General features: G+C 40.2%; 1 protein-coding gene across 1 annotated transcript; it reads right to left on the minus strand.

Moving 5' to 3' along the window:
- Window positions 1-13564: 13564 nt before the first annotated feature.
- Window positions 13565-15763, minus strand: LOC102809669 (cytochrome P450 1A1-like). Its single transcript, XM_006813276.3, has 2 exons — window positions 15698-15763; window positions 13565-15450 (listed from the first exon to the last, which is right to left on the minus strand). The coding sequence occupies exons 1-2, from the start codon at window positions 15753-15755 to the stop codon at window positions 13805-13807; spliced, it is 1704 nt and encodes a 567-aa protein (XP_006813339.3). The 5' UTR covers window positions 15756-15763; the 3' UTR covers window positions 13565-13804.
- Between the last annotated feature and the right edge of the window lie 2057 nt (window positions 15764-17820).

Here is a 17820-nt window from a genome sequence, read left to right on the forward strand (position 1 = left end):
TCATTCAATATAGTTCTGTTGTCATTCGATATAGTTCTGCAATCATTCAATATAGTTCTGCAATCATTCAATATAGTTCTGCAATCATTCAATATAGTTCTGCAATCATTCAATATTGTTCTGTTGTCATTCATATAGTTTTGCAATCATTCAATATAGTTTTGCAATCATTCAATATAGTTCTGCAATCATTCAATATAGTTCTGCAATCATTCAATATAGTTCTGCAATCATTCAATATAGTTCTGTTGTCATTCAGTATAGGTCTGCAATCATTCAATATAGTTCTGCAATCATTCAATATAGTTCTGCAATCATTCAATATAGTTCTGTTGTCATTCAATATACTTCTGCAATCATTCAATATACTTCTGCAATCATTCAATATAGTTCTGCAATCATTCAATAGAGTTCTGCAATCATTCAATATAGTTCTGCAATCATTCAATATAGTTCTGCAATCATTCAATATAGTTCTGTTGTCATCCAATATAGTTCTGCAATCATTCAATATACTTCTGCAGTCATTCAATATAGTTCTGTTGTCATTCAATATAGTTCTGCAATCATTCAATATAGTTCTGCAATCATTCAATATAGTTCTGTTGTCATTCAATATAGTTCTGCAATCATTCAATATAGTTCTGCAATCATTCAATATAGTTCTGCAGTCATTCAATATAGTTCTGCAGTCATTCAATATAGTTCTGTTGTCATTCAATATAGTTCTGCAATCATTCAATATAGTTCTGCAATCATTCAATATAGTTCTGTTGTCATTCAATATAGTTCTGCAATCATTCAATATAGTTCTGCAATCATTCAATATAGTTCCGCAATCATTCAATATACTTCTGCAATCATTCAATATACTTCTGCAGTCATTCAATATAGTTCTGCAATCATTCAATATAGTTCTGCAATAATTCAATATAGTTCTGCAATCATTCAATATAGTTCTGTTGTCATTCAATGTAGTTCTGCAATCATTCAATATAGTTCTGCAATCATTCAATATAGTTCTGCAATCATTCAATATAGTTCTGCAATCATTCAATATAGTTCTGCAATCATTCAATATAGTCCTGCAATCATTCAATGTAGTTCTGCAATCATTCAATATAGTTCTGCAATCATTCAATATAGTTCTGCAATCATTCAATATAGTTCTGTTGTCATTCAATGTAGTTCTTCAATCATTCAATATAGTTCTGCAATCATTCAATATAGTTCTGCAATCATTCAATATAGTTCTGCAATCATTCAATATAGTTCTGCAATCATTTGATATAGCTCTGCAATTATTCAATGTAGTTTAATTATTTTTATAACAATAAAAAAGTACAAATAGGAGAAATTTTAAACATACCAAACGACCTCTCCTCCCAAATAAAATGAAAGAACATATGAAACTAGATAGTGCCTCTGTGGTTAACGATGAGGGCGCTTTTCGTACAGTAGTTACGGTGAACGTTACGTGCCTACTTGTAAATGTTCGTATTATTGTTCCCAATTATTAATTGAAAACAAATTTCTGACTTTCAATAAATTCCACTGCCTTCATCAATGAACACATGGTGTTGTAGTGTTCGCCGTCGTATTGTCACGTGTTTTGTCTTTAAAGGGCCGTGGTAGTCGCGCAGTGTGCTATTTGATATGACACTTACAGCGACGTACAGAACGCGTGTAAAATACATTGTTTGTTTGCATGAACTTCGCCTATTTAATACATTTGCAGCTGAACAACACTTGTATGTTTCATTTGAGAAATGTAATGTTACCTATCCAGACTCGGCGAGTGAATAATTTTGTCGAAATGTCTACATTATTTGACTGACCCCATTCGGGGGGGGGGGGGTTCCCGTCATCTGTTGGCGATAAATAAGAGTAAATAAATAACATAATGATACCAGGTAACGAGATACAATCGTTGCGTGTTAAAGTGTGAACTAATGACGTAGGCAGGGTCAGTAGTTCAGAAGGTCGTGGACAAGCTGATTTGTTTGGAGACGTCTTTATCTGCTTCAGTAAGTGGAAAATTTAATGTGCAGCAGATGCTGACAGATGTTGTTAATTGGCGCATAAAAACAAATACATGTCAATTTATAGAACTAGTTCATCTCGACAACTAGTTGTTGACTCGGCAAATGCTTACTTTATCCTGTTTTTAAAGATTTTAAGTCGTATTCCAATTTGATTACGTATGTAATCTATGTTTCTACTTAATGAGTGGTCTCATAACATAATACATGCAGATCAGTATTAAATCATGCGTTTTTTGGAAGAGGGTCACAAAGGGTTTTGTCTTCGCTGTGCCATATACATTTTTATTTCTCTTAAATGTGCCAGCATTTTTCCCTGTACGTAACACCTTGCGTGCATTTTTTTTTTCAATAAATCTTTCTGTCTCCCCCATGAATTCAAATGATTGACCCCTTACGATAACACACTTGTCATTTATATCTGTAGTGGGATCATTGCAAACGATACATCTATCTTTTTTCCAAATATATTCATTTAAGTTTAAGTTGAACGGAGGGTCATGTCATCAGTAGCAAGAGTCGATGTGTGTTTAAACAAAGCTCATTTCAAGTTTATCATTATTAGTACGCTCAGCAGAACTTTATTTTGGATTTTGTTCCTAAATTGAGTCAAATCAAAAAACCCAAAACAGCGTATTTGGCAGAGTATGTCTAGTAGCCAATCGAGAGTAACTTGATCCTCGCAAAGTAAAAAAACTAACCCTCATAGTTTAAAATGTTCGATTCCGAAAGACAGTAGATTACACGGTTACAAATATAATGTTATTTATTAGATAGAATCTGTGAAAAAAAAATGAACCAAAAACAATTATTTATTTTATGCATATTTATATATATCACAATAACATACTCACCTATTTATTATTAAACAACACTATTGTGAGTATAAAAAATTTCAAATTACGTGAAAAGAGGAAATTGTATTTGACTAAAATGGCAGAGTGACATTTGAGGGTCCGTGCGATTACACGGAACAACAAAACGATTAAAACTTCGCAATCCTATAATTATGCAATAATTTGAATGTAACTAATCAAACACAGTATTTGCATATATATAATTGCTGATAACGTTGCCGCAAAAAAGTTTAAAACCTGTTATATATTATCACCCTGGTTTAATTCAAGACTTTTTGTGCTTCGGTTATCTGGACGCAGGGAAATAAAAGGGTCGAAAGCTCCAATATGGTTCCTTATCATAGGGGATAGATAATTACTAGACAGTTCAGTGGACCTTGTCGTGACCATTCACGATATCTCTTGCCTTTACACTGGACAGAACTGAGATTAAGTGCTATTTTACGTGACATCCTTATAGATTCTAAGCACGCGAAATTCTCGTTGTTGTCATAGGGTGGTTCACATTCGTCCTGTTTACGATAGCGCCTCTTACTGATAACACACTCATCAATGTGCTTTCAAGTGTCTTTGTTTACACAGCGCCTCTTCTGTCACGCTAACTCTGTTGACTACAAATGAGCCGCTCTAAGTCAATCCAAAAGAAACATACACTTCAAGTTGGGTCAATATTTTCTCTTTACGTCAATATTTACCCAATAGTTAGACAGTCAATGTTTGACTAGTGGAGTATGTATGGAATATACCACGGGGTGCGTTAAATAATACCAGAGACATTAATTCTCACCATAATCGTCTATTTAAGAGTCGAACATGGAATTCGCCCGCTTCACAGATCAGCTGACACACATCACAATCATATCATCTAATAAGAAATGCACGAGTATACTACCAAAACCTTCGATGTCACTAAAATGGTGGTGGCAAATAACACGTATTATTACCCTCTGTGTGTCACTGAAATGGTGGTTGCCCATAACACGTATTATTACCCTCTGTGTGTCACTGAAATGGTGGTTGCCCATAACACGTAATATTACCCTCTGTGTGTCACTGAAATGGTGGTGGCCCATATCACGTAATTGTACCCTCTGTGTGTCACTGAAATGGTGGTGGCCCATATCACGTAATATTACCCTCTGTGTGTCACTGAATTGGTGGTGGCCCGTATCACGTAATTGTACCCTCTGTGTGTCACTGAAATGGTGGTTGCCCACAACACGTAATATTACCCTCTCTGTGTCACTGAAATGGTGGTGGCCCATAACACGTCGTATTACTCTCAGTGTTTCACTGAAATGGTGGTTGCCCACAACACGTAATATTACCCTCTGTGTGCCACTGAAATGGTGGTTGCCCACAACACGTAATATTACCCTCTGTGTGTCACTGAATTGGTGGTGGCCCGTATCACGTAATTGTACCCTCTGTGTGTCACTGAAATGGTGGTTGCCCACAACACGTAATATTACCCTCTCTGTGTCACTGAAATGGGGATGGCCCATAACACGTAATATTACCCTCTGTGTGTCAATGAAATGGTGGTGGCCCATATCACGTAATATTACCCTCTGTGTGTCACTGAAATGGTGGTTGCCCACAACACGTATTACTACCCTCTGTGTGTCACTGAATTGGTGGTTGCCCATAACACGTAATATTACCCTCTGTGTGTCACTGAAATGGTGATGGCCTATAACACGTAATATTACCCTCTCTGTGTCAATGAAATGGTGGTGGCCCATAACACGTAATATTACCCTTTGTGTGTAACTGAAATGGTGGTGGCTCATAACACGTAATATTACCCTCTGTGTGTCACTGAAATGGTGATGGCCCATAACAAGTAATATAACCCTCGGTGTGTCACTGAATTAGTGGTGGCCCATATCAGGTAATAGTACCCTCTGTGTGTCACTGAATTGGTGGTGGCCCACATCACGTAATAGTACCCTCTGTGTGTCACTGAAATTGTGGTGGCCAATAACACGTAATATTACCCGCTGTGTGTCACTGAAATGGTGGTGGCCCACAACACGTAATATTACCCTCTGTGTGTCACTGAAATGGTGGTGGCCCATAACACGTAATATTACCCGCTGTGTGTCACTGAAATTGTGGTGGCCCATAACACGTAATATTACCCTCTGTGTGTCACTGAAATGGTGATGGCCCATAACACGTAATATTACCCCCTGTGTGTCACTGACATGGTGATGGCCCATAACACGTAATAGTACACTCTATGTGTCACTGAAATCGTGGTGGCCCATAACACGTAATATTACCCTCTGTGTGTCACTGAAATGGTGGTGGCCCATAACAGGTAATATTACCCTATGTGTGTCACTGAAATGGTGATGACCCACAGCACGTAATATTACGCTGTGTGTGTCACTGAAATGGTGATGGCCCATAACACGTAATATTACCCTCTGTGTGTCACTGAAATAGTGATGGCCCACAAAATGTAATATTACCCTCTGTGTGTTACTGAAATAGTGATGGCCCATAACACGTAATATTACCCTCTGTGTGTCACTGAAATTGTGGTGGCCCATAACACGTAATAGTACTCTGTGTGTCACTGAAATGGTGGTGGCCCATGACACGTAATATTACCCTCTGTGTGTCACTAAAATGGTGGATGGCCATGACACGTAATAGTACTCTCTGTGTCACTGAAATGGTTGTGGCCTATAACACGTAATATTACACTCTGTGTGTCGCTGAAATGGTGATGGCCCATAACACGTAATAGTACTCTCTGTGTGTCACTGAAATGGTGGTGGCCCATTACATGTAATATTACCCTCTGTGTGTCACTAAAATGGTGGATGGCCATGACACGTAATAGTACTCTCTGTGTCACTGAAATGGTGGTGGCCCATAAAACGTAATATTGCCCTCTGTGTGTCACTGAAATGGTGATGGCTCATAACAGGTAATATTACCCTATGTGTGTCACTGAAATGGTGATGACCCACGGCACGTAATATTACGCTGTGTGTGTCACTGAAATGGTGATGGCCCATAACACGTAATAGTACTCTCTGTGTGTCACTGAAATGGTGGTGGCCCATATCACGTAATATTACCCTCTGTGTGTCACTGAAATGGTGGTTGCCCACAACACGTATTATTACCCTCTGTGTGTCACTGAATTGGTGGTTGCCCATAACACGTAATATTACCCTCTGTGTGTCACTGAAATGGTGATGGCCTATAACACGTAATATTACCCTCTCTGTGTCACTGAAATGGTGGTTGCCCACAACACGTATTACTACCCTCTGTGTGTCACTGAATTGGTGGTTGCCCATAACACGTAATATTACCCTCTGTGTGTCACTGAAATGGTGATGGCCTATAACACGTAATATTACCCTCTCTGTGTCAATGAAATGGTGGTGGCCCATATCACGTAATATTACCCTCTGTGTGTCACTGAAATGGTGATGGCCCATAACACGCAATATTACCCTTTGTGTGTCACTGAAATGGTGATGGCCTATAACACGTAATATTACCCTCTGTGTGTCAATGAAATGGTGGTGGCCCATAATACGTAATATTAACCTTTGTGTGTAACTGAAATGGTGGTGGCTCATAACACGTAATATTACCCTCTGTGTGTCACTGAAATGGTGATGGCCCATAACAAGTAATATAACCCTCGGTGTGTCACTGAATTAGTGGTGGCCCATATCAGGTAATAGTACCCTCTGTGTGTCACTGAATTGGTGGTGGCCCACATCACGTAATAGTACCCTCTGTGTGTCACTGAAATTGTGGTGGCCAATAACACGTAATATTACCCGCTGTGTGTCACTGAAATTGTGGTTGCCCATAACACGTAATATTACCCTCTGTGTGTCACTGAAATGGTGGTGGCCCTCAACACGTAATATTACCGTCTGTGTGTCACTGAAATGGTGGTGGCCCATAACACGTAATATTACCCACTGTGTGTCACTGAAATTGTGGTGGCCCATAACACGTAATATTACCCTCTGTGTGTCACTGAAATGGTGATGGCCCATAACACGTAATATTACCCCCTGTGTGTCACTGAAATTGTGGTGGCCCATAACACGTAATAGTACTCTGTGTGTCACTGAAATGGTGGTGGCCCATGACACGTAATATTACCCTCTGTGTGTCACTAAAATGGTGGATGGCCATGACACGTAATAGTACTCTCTGTGTCACTGAAATGGTTGTGGCCTATAACACGTAATATTACCCACTGTGTGTCACTGAAATTGTGGTGGCCCATAACACGTAATATTACCCTCTGTGTGTCACTGAAATGGTGATGGCCCATAACACGTAATATTACCCCCTGTGTGTCACTGACATGGTGATGGCCCATAACACGTAATAGTACACTCTATGTGTCACTGAAATGGTGGTGGCCCATAACAGGTAATATTACCCTATGTGTGTCACTGAAATGGTGATGACCCACAGCACGTAATATTACGCTGTGTGTGTCACTGAAATGGTGATGGCCCATAACACGTAATATTACCCTCTGTGTGTCACTGAAATAGTGATGGCCCACAACATGTAATATTACCCTCTGTGTGTTACTGAAATAGTGATGGCTCAAAACACGTAATATTACCCTCTGTGTGTCACTGAAATTGTGGTGGCCCATAACACGTAATAGTACTCTGTGTGTCACTGAAATGGTGGTGGCCCATAACACGTAATAGTACTCTGTGTGTCACTGAAATGGTGGTGGCCCATGACACGTAATATTACCCTCTGTGTGTCACTAAAATGGTGGATGGCCATGACACGTAATAGTACTCTCTGTGTCACTGAAATGGTTGTGGCCTATAACACGTAATATTACACTCTGTGTGTCACTGAAATGGTGATGACCCACAGCACGTAATATTACGCTGTGTGTGTCACTGAAATGGTGATGGCCCATAACACGTAATATTACCCTCTGTGTGTCACTGACATGGTGATGGCCCACAACATGTAATATTACCCTCTGTGTGTTACTGAAATCGTGGTGGCCCATAACACGTAATATTACCCTCTGTGTGTCACTGAAATTGTGGTGGCCCATAACACGTAATAGTACTCTGTGTGTCACTGAAATGGTGGTGGCCCATGACACGTAATATTACCCTCTGTGTGTCACTAAAATGGTGGATGGCCATGACACGTAATAGTACTCTCTGTGTCACTGAAATGGTTGTGGCCTATAACACGTAATATTACACTCTGTGTGTCGCTGAAATGGTGATGTCCCATAACACGTAATAGTACTCTCTGTGTGTCACTGAAATGGTGGTGGCCCATGACATGTAATATTACCCTTTGTGTGTCACTAAAATGGTGGATGGCCATGACACGTAATAGTACTCTCTGTGTCACTGAAATGGTGGTGGCCCATAAAACGTAATATTGCCCTCTGTGTGTCACTGAAATGGTGATGGCTCATAACAGGTAATATTACCCTATGTGTGTCACTGAAATGGTGATGACCCACGGCACGTAATATTACGCTGTGTATGTCACTGAAATGGTGATGGCCCATAACACGTAATATTACCTTCTGTGTGTCACTGAAATGGTGGTGGCCCATAACACGTAATAGTACTCTCTGTGTGTCAATGAAATGGTGGTGGCCCATGACACGTAATATTACCCTCTGTGTGTCACTAAAATGGTGGATGGCTATGACACGTAATAGTACTCTCTGTGTCACTGAAATGGTTGTGGCCTATAACACGTAATATTACACTTTGTGTGTCGCTGAAATAGTGATGGCCCATAACACGTAATAGTACTCTCTGTGTGTCACTGAAATGGTGGTGGCCCATGACACGTAATAATACCCTCTCTGTGTCACTAAAATGGTGGATGGCCATGACACGAAATAGTACTCTCTGTGTCACTGAAATCGTTGTGGCCTATAACACGTAATATTACACTCTGTGTGTCGCTGAAATGGTGATGGCCCATAACACGTAATATTAATCCCCCTGTGTGTTACTGACATGGTGATGGCCCATAACACGTAATATTACACTCTATGTGTCACTGAAGTTGTGGTGGCCCATAACACGTAATATTACCCTCTGTGTGTCACTGAAATGGTGATGGCTCATAACACGTAATATTACCCTATGTGTGTCACTGAAATGGTGATGGCCCACAACACGTAATATTACGCTGTGTGTGTCACTGGAATGGTGATGGCCCATAACACGTAATATTACCCTCTGTGTGTCACTGAAATGGTGATGGCCCATAACACGTAATATTACGCTGTGTGTGTCACTGAAATGGTGATGGCTCATAACACGTAATATTACCCTCTGTGTGTCACTGAAATGGTGATGGCCCACAACATGTAATATTACCCTCTGTGTGTTACTGAAATAGTGATGGCCCATAACACGTAATATTACCCTCTGTGTGTCACTGAAATGGTGATGGCTCATAACACGTAATATTACCCTATGTGTGTAACTGAAATGGTGATGGCCCACAACACGTAATATTACGCTGTGTGTGTCACTGAAATGGTGATGGCCCATAACACGTAATATTACCCTCTGTGTGTCACTGAAATGGTGATGGCCCACAACATGTAATATTACCCTCTGTGTGTTACTGAAATAGTGGTGGCCCATAACACGTAATAGTACCCTCTGTGTGTCACTGAAATGGTGGTGGTCCATAAAGCGTAATATTACCCTATGTGTGTCACTGAAATGGTGATAGCCCACAACACGTAATATTACGCTGTGTGTGTCACTGAAATGGCGATGGCCCATAACACGTAATATTACCCTCTGTGTGTCACTGAAATGGTGATGGCCCACAACATGTAATATTACCCTCTGTGTGTTACTGAAATAGTGGTGGCCCATAACACGTAATATTACCCTCTGTGTGTCACTGAAATGGTGATGGCCCACAACACGTAATATTACGCTGTGTGTGTCACTGAAATGGTGATGGCCCATAACACGTAATATTACCCTATGTGTGTCACTGAAATGGTGATGGCCCACAACACGTAATATTACGCTGTGTGTGTCACTGAAATGGTGATGGCCCATAACACGTATTATTACCCTATGTGTGTCACTGAAATGGTGATGGCCCACAACACGTAATATTACGCTGTGTGTGTCACTGAAATGGTGATGGCCCATGACACGTAATATTACCCTCTGTGTGTCACTGAAATGGTGATGGCCCACAACATGTAATATTACCCTCTGTGTGTTACTGAAATAGTGATGGCCCATAACACGTAATATTACCCTCTGTGTGTCACTGAAATTGTGATGCTCATAACACGTAATATTACCCTATGTGTGTCACTGAAATGGTGATGGCCCACAACACGTAATATTACGCTGTGTGTGTCACTGAAATGGTGATGGCCCATAACACGTAATATTACCCTCTGTGTGTCACTGAAATGGTGATGGCCCACAACATGTAATATTACCCTCTGTGTGTTACTGAAATAGTGGTGGCCCATAACACGTAATAGTACCCTCTGTGTGTCACTGAAATAGTGGTGGTCCATAACACGTAATATTATCCTATGTGTGTCACTGAAATGGTGATGGCCCATAACACGTAATATTACCCTCTGTGTGTCACTGAAATGGTGATGGCCCACAACACGTAATATTACGCCGTGTGTGTCACTGAAATGGTGATGGCCCACAACACGTAATATTACCCTCTGTGTGTTACTGAAATAGTGGTGGCCCATAACACGTAATAGTACCCTCTGTGTGTCACTGAAATGGTGATGGCCTATAACACGTAATAGTTTTCACAGTGTATCACTGAATTGGTGGTTGCCCATAACATGTTTAGGTATCCCTTTTCGTGTCACTGAATTGTTGGTGACCCATAGCACCTACTCGTACCCTTTGTGTGTCACTGAATTGGTAGTGGCCCATAACACATATTAGTACCCCTTTTCTTATCACTGAATTGGTGGTGCCCCAGAACACGGAATCGTATACTCTGTGTAACACAAAATCGGTGGTGGCCCAGGACACGTATGTGACTAGTACCCCTTGTCCTATCACTGAATCGGTTTTGCTCCTGAACACGGAATTGTATACTCTGTGTATCACAGAATTGGTGGTGGTCCAGGACACGTGAACCAAGCAATTTCTTGTCCACGGCTTAAATGTTACATTTTTATTCTTTGTTTTTATCATATGCTACGTGAACCACGATCAGCAAATAACAACATCGGTCTTTTTATAGACAATGTCTGATTGTGAAAAAATGGCAAATATACCTTATTCGCTAATTGCCTTCAAGATCTCGTTGAGAACGAGAGCGCCGACACGCACTTTGCTTTTGCTCTAAACAGTATTTCATTTCGCTTCAGTGCACCGAATACAGCAACATTAACCTCGGCGTAGAAATCCTGTCATGCTATCAGTGATGCATAACGAGTCATATTTTTGTGATTTATAAACCTTGTAATTCGTTGCTTCAGTTATTCTTTGGCGCTTTGTTTGTAAAGTTCACTTTTATCAGCGGAAAACAGTAACACGTCGCCATGTACGTGCAATGCTTGGACACCGTGCCTAAACTTGTGCTGCCATAACATGCTTTCTGCCAATGCATGTATAGAGAGGAAATTGTACAGGTATTGTAATTCATCGCTGAAACCCATTGTTGTCAAGAAAACAATGCAAGTCGACGTTAAAGGAATTAAAATTACCAGTAAAACACAAAAATCGTGCAATTTCCATGGTAACTTTCGCGTTGGATTATTACTGTAAGACATGGTTAGATTATAGATTACTACTAGGGTTGAATCTAATGTAATAACCCCGAATACAGAATAATGACGTACAGTTTAACCATGGAGGTAGAAAAGAGACTGTTTTTCTTGAACAGCTGTTTGGTGGAACCATGGAACTATAAACCCCATGGTGGAACTCAAAAAGATGTGTGTTTTATTCGTATGTGGTCGCAATATGGGAGCTCTGATGGATGTGTTTATCGTTCTGTTCTTTGGATTTACTAGTTCACACGTTCTCATCCATCTGAATTTGGGAACATCATTTGACATTTGTTGTGACAAACACATTTCAGAAATCATTGCTTAGGATAGTAAGTGTGCGCCAACGCTCAGTTTGCGGGGGTTTGTGAACAGTGTTTAATTACCCCCTTCTCCCGGAGTTAAAATTAGTAGATTTAACAAGTATCGAGTTGTGGTTGCTCTTTGCCACGATTATACAATTACTTGCTGGCCTCCCCGTAGCAGTGACTTTTTTATTTTTAGTATAAACTGAAAAGAATGTGCTAAGTTAGTCTTCTTTCATATCAGAATACGGCACACATCCGAACAACATACGCCGCAGAAGTACATCTTACAATCAAATGGAAGGCTGGTCGCAATGCATGGTGGGTCCATACTATAATAATTGTTTAAGATTCGTTCCAATCGTGTCATTATTTTAACGAATTTGGTCTTAAAATACAAATCCCAGTCACAAAAAAACTTATAAAACACTTGTTTTCTCGAAGTTATCCACTAATTCTATGCGTTTCACTTGATTTCAAACCCATATTAATCTGCAACGAACGTAATCTTACAATTATTTGACCCCAATTGCAACACGTATATTCTCAATTGAAGAAGTTTTATCTCCGTTCTGGCAAACGAAATTTTAATCTCGACCAGGGGAATTGGGCTCATTCGTTGTTTTGATAAATGGGACTGGCCCCCATGGTCATCCGGCATACATAACAATCGGACAATAGGGTTTGCGTGAGAAGCCCACAGCAATCATGACAAGGTGCGTGCGAACACATGTAAATGAGACAGCTAGCTAAGAACGCGCACCCCTTTCATCTTATCCCAAAATTGGTGAATTTATGACGATTCTTTACGGGGTACAATGGTATCTCTGTAGCAGCATTAATGAATCCGAACCAAGTCAACAAACCGTACAAACTGTCAAGATCTCACATAACTAGGTTTCTGTTGGGTCTTCGCAAACCATAACGAAGCCTGTTGCTGAACAAACAGGTATTTTTTTAATAAAGGTGTCCGGATACACTGGTATGTACCAGGACATACTAAATTTCTAGCGTCAAATATTAAAATCACTAAATATTCACGTAAAGAAAGCTGATATTTCATTAACTGTAGGTGTAATATATAGGGGAACCCTTGAAATATATTAAAAAAGTCAAGGCCAAATACGATCCCATTCAGTATTTTCAAGTGTGAGTGTTTTCTTCTATACACATGTTGACGCCCCTTGGGAGAAACTGTGTAAACACGCCTTTACGAGTTCATATAACTACTGGACGCTTTACTTACGATTTACATTTCACAACATTTTCTGTTGAGAAAACCATGTTGGTTTACAATCTCTCGAGAAAACACTGAGAACAATTTTTTTTTATTTTTTTATTGTTTTTTAAAGGTAGTTTCCAAAAAAAAATTGTTTACATAGTTACATTTCTTATATCTTCTAACTCAGGTGTTACAGACAACGGCAGGGTTTGTTACAAACAAGTTGAAAGCAAAAGTATGAGTGAACTTGAGAAGAAACAATGTGATGGCAATACTTTTGTCAATTATTTGTGTGTGTATCAAGTTAAAAAAAATTGTATGAGCCGCAGAACTCGTTTAAATAATATTCCTATAGAGGTGAGGCCTCATTTAATACAATTAATTGCACTAAAAACGGTGACCCGCTCCACGAACACACACACTCACCCTATTGTGATTGTATATTTTTAAATATACTGTCGCGAAAATAAATCTTGAAATTGAGAACTCGTCGTCAAATTGCGAAACTGCAAACAATTGACGTAAATATATATTAAAATCTATAGTTCAAAACATGAAATAGAATTAATTTACTATATTTTCAAATCCGGAGGGAATAATTCCATTTCGCGACTGTAATTGCAATTAACCTCTCGTGGTTTAATTAATAGCTGAAACGATTGCGGTCGAAGAGCCAAGCCGTATCTGCCGTCTAAACTGGGCAAGCCGCTCTGCGTTTCCGCGAATTCACATTGTTGAACCAGAATTGAAATGGCTAAGAATACTTCAATCCACGCAAGATGTTCTCCCAAACATTTTCTTCTTCCTGCGGAAAATGTCAGTGTTTTGTTGCTGGCTTCTTTGTTAATGGCGGTACCGTTGCATGTAAGAAATCTCTCAGGACTAAACCGACTGGGTTCTGGCCAAACATCGGGATCATGATTAACTGACCATAGATTGAAAAACACGACAGTACCTTTCGGAAGAAAATAATCTTCCAGCGTCGTATCCCTGGTTGTGGCATGTGGAAGACCAAATGGAACGACGGAGGAGTGTCGAAACAGCTCTAGTATAAAAGCACCAGTGTACACTAACTGGTCGCGGTCAGCTAACGCCGGGAGCCGGTCACGGCCAACTACTTTATCCAACTCATGGGCAATTTTATTCTGAATATTAGGGTACTTCGCCAAATATAAAAGCGCCCAGTTGATACATGTAGAAGTAGTATCAAAACCAGCCCCAAAGACGTCTCGTGCGATAGCTAAAATACTGTCCTCGGTGATCCCTATTTCACGTACCAGTTCACGCTCAGTTTCTCGGCTTGATTTAAGTAAGTAATCAATGATGTCGCGTTGTTGGCCAGATTTATATCTCTGTCGGCGCTCGTTGAGCTTTCTTGACATCCAATCATTTAATTCAGACAATATTTCCATTAACTGTTTAGCTTTCGGGTTTGGGATGAATTTTAACCACGGCATGAAGTCTGTTGGATTCGCTAGACCAACACCGTCATTAAACCTGTCGCTCAATGTAACAACCCGTTGAAGCTGCTCGTCTTGGTGTGCATAGCGTTTCCCAAACGCTACACTACATATGATGTTAGCGGTACATATTTTGATCGCTTGCTGAGGATCAATAATATTCCCACATTTGTTATTGTTATTTGTTAAACCGCTAATCATCTCCAAAATCTCGCTTGATGTCTTACCTTCCAGTGTTTCTAGCTTACGGCCGTGAGTAAATATCCGAAGCGCGTTGTTGCCGATTTTCTTTTGCATTCGATACACGTCTCCATATCTAGCGAACGCTAAACTCAGCCCATCACTTATGTGCCGATATGATGGGAACTGTGGGCGGTCAGCAAAGACAACCGACTGTGACAGCAAAGCCTGTTTAATGCAATGGTAACCATTAACGAAAACTACCGGATAACGACCAATGTGTATTCGGAAAATGTCGCCATATACATATCTCAATTTAGTCATTGATAGATGGGGTTCGCTTCCTAGCTGAAACACGTTACCAAACAGTGGAACTCCCCATGGTCCTTTTAATCGTCTGCCAGGCTGGTAAACTTTCGTTACGTAATATCGCCATAGAAACGAAAGCAGAAGAGTTAGCGTCGTGAAGATGAGAAAGCTTCTCACATTTACATCGAGCATAATTGTGAGCCACATATGGTCAGCGGCTGGAGCCATACTGTATCTAACGAATGGTACCAGATCAACTTGTACAACGACTGAAGAGAAATAAAAAGAGGCCCATTCAGTACTTAACCCAAAAACGAAGTGACCAACACAGATTAAATGATGTGAAATAGCAGGTTTGCGTGCAAAGGTCCTATGCAACTATTGTTAGTAGACGGGAGTTGCGTGAGCCGACTCATGTGGACAATATAGAGGAGGCTATATGGGAGTAGTGATTCGTCAACAATGTATGATTCGGGTTTTGTGCAGCCACACAGATGATAGGAAACGATAGAGGACCTGCACGGCAGCCAATCCAGGGGTTCATAACATTCCGATGACTGGTGTAATGCAGCATACACTGCGTTCACTGTATAGTGCCTGATAATTGGCCTGATATTTGCTTCATCCGTTTTTGTCCACTGCTAATAGATCTAAGGTCGTGCGATTCACGGTCCTCTTAAGACCTATACAATTCGTTCTCAGTGTCAGACAATCGCAGTGTATGCCGCTACTCACGTGAATTTTAACCCATGACCCAAGTGGTAACGGCAAGCTAAACAAGTCTATTGACGGGTATTGAGATGATTTATTTGCCGATATAAGAACATTGCTTGGCTTGTATAGGCTATGTGGGGTTGGTTTCTTGATGGCCTTCTTCTAAATGGATTGCGTGCTATTCCATGTAAATGACTTACCCCTAATCAACAAAGACAACAAAGAAGTTCTTTCGAGGCTAACACTTTTAAGAGCGAACAAGGACAAAGAAACACATACTCACAATATAGTGTTCGTGACAAGAACTTTTCCCCAGTTCAGTGAAAAGTTCATCTTGTTGTAACACGAGGTCATTTCAACGTGGGTTTACTTTTCGTTGTTATGATTACTGGCTCACACAGTAACAGTCATTGTTGCCGGGCGCTTCGGTGACCAAAACAGGCGCATTTCAAATTATCTCGCTACAAATCTCGGGTTTAAGCGAAGTTATGGACCTCCAAATCCCACGACTGCTAAGTGTTGTACTTGTCGCCGAACCATTTGTTGCTTGGCGTCTATCTAGCTACACGACCCTAATAAATCACCTAGCCCCTATTCGACTATTTATCAATTGCACTGACCTGCCAAGCATCCTGTGAACAGTTTTGTGCCACTAGGACATTACTTTCTATGTTTTATTCCACTATTAAGTCAATGATTTACTGCTTATTCTAAGGTCAGTCGGACACTCTTTATTCATTGCCATGTGTGTGTTTTTTCTCCAGGTTCCACCATAGCAATTACGCAGGCTGCGACAGTGAGTCAAATGAAATTAGAATCAGTTTCATCAAGACGTAAACAGAAAAAAAAATATATATATAGAAATAAATAAATAAATAAATATAATTAATTAATTGATTGATTAATTAATTAATTAATTAATTAATTAGAAGGCATTAACCGAGCCCGGCACCGGGAATTAGGGCAGGATGTTTAGAACTAACTGGAGAATAATAACACGCGATGTTGCGGCGATGCCTATAAGCCATCCTCTCCGCTAGGAAAATCGGGGGATAAATGCAGGCGAGTCCATGAGGGCGCTGTTCAATTGGAATAGATTCCCAGACAGGTTGTTCCAAGACGCATTGTACCGATCACCTGGGTTGATTCATACGAAATAAGCGACCTAAGATCATGTCACTTACACGTAGGCAACCACAATACACGATGTTTTAATGCATAAGATGAACCAGTAGTTGTTGTAGTGTTGTAGACATCTAGCCTGTATAGAGGGACATCCTCACGACGCTTTAGGCGTGATTGTTTGTATAGGATTTTACGGTTTCGCAAATGTTTTCCTTCGAATGATACTATTGTTATTTAAATTTATTTCCCGGGAAGTATATTTGTATGTTGACACACGGGTTGTTAAATATGCATATAAACAGTTGTATAAATAGGATAAAAGTTGACTGATAACTACACAAATAAAATTACCTTTAGTTTACAGGAATTTGGCATTGTGTAGGGAGCTTATTGGGGAGTCATCGTAATATTCGTGATGGTATCTTGTTACAGTGTATGAGCGTATTGCATTATTATCAACTAGACTGACATAGATATGTAACCATGTAACATGTCACTACATTGGTTCACGTTACATTTTCAATATTATATATTATATATTATAACGAAACGCCAGTAGCGGATCCAGCAAAATGTATGGGGGGGGGGGGTTTCCAAGCTTTGCTTAACATTACGGAGCGAAAATCGCAGAGAAGCTATGCGTAATCCAGATAATATAAATCGGCATGCGTTTTTTTTTTGGGGGGGGGGCATGCTCCCCCCTGGATCCGCCACTGCGAAACGCTATCGCCTCGCTCTGACGTTTGTGGAGTATGAAAGTTATTTTCACGATTGGTGCGGTTTTCCCTGTGGTCTTATTT

Source organism: Saccoglossus kowalevskii, chromosome 8 (assembly GCF_978046115.1).
Source record: "Saccoglossus kowalevskii chromosome 8, keSacKowa6.1, whole genome shotgun sequence".
NCBI lineage: Eukaryota > Metazoa > Hemichordata > Enteropneusta > Harrimaniidae > Saccoglossus > Saccoglossus kowalevskii.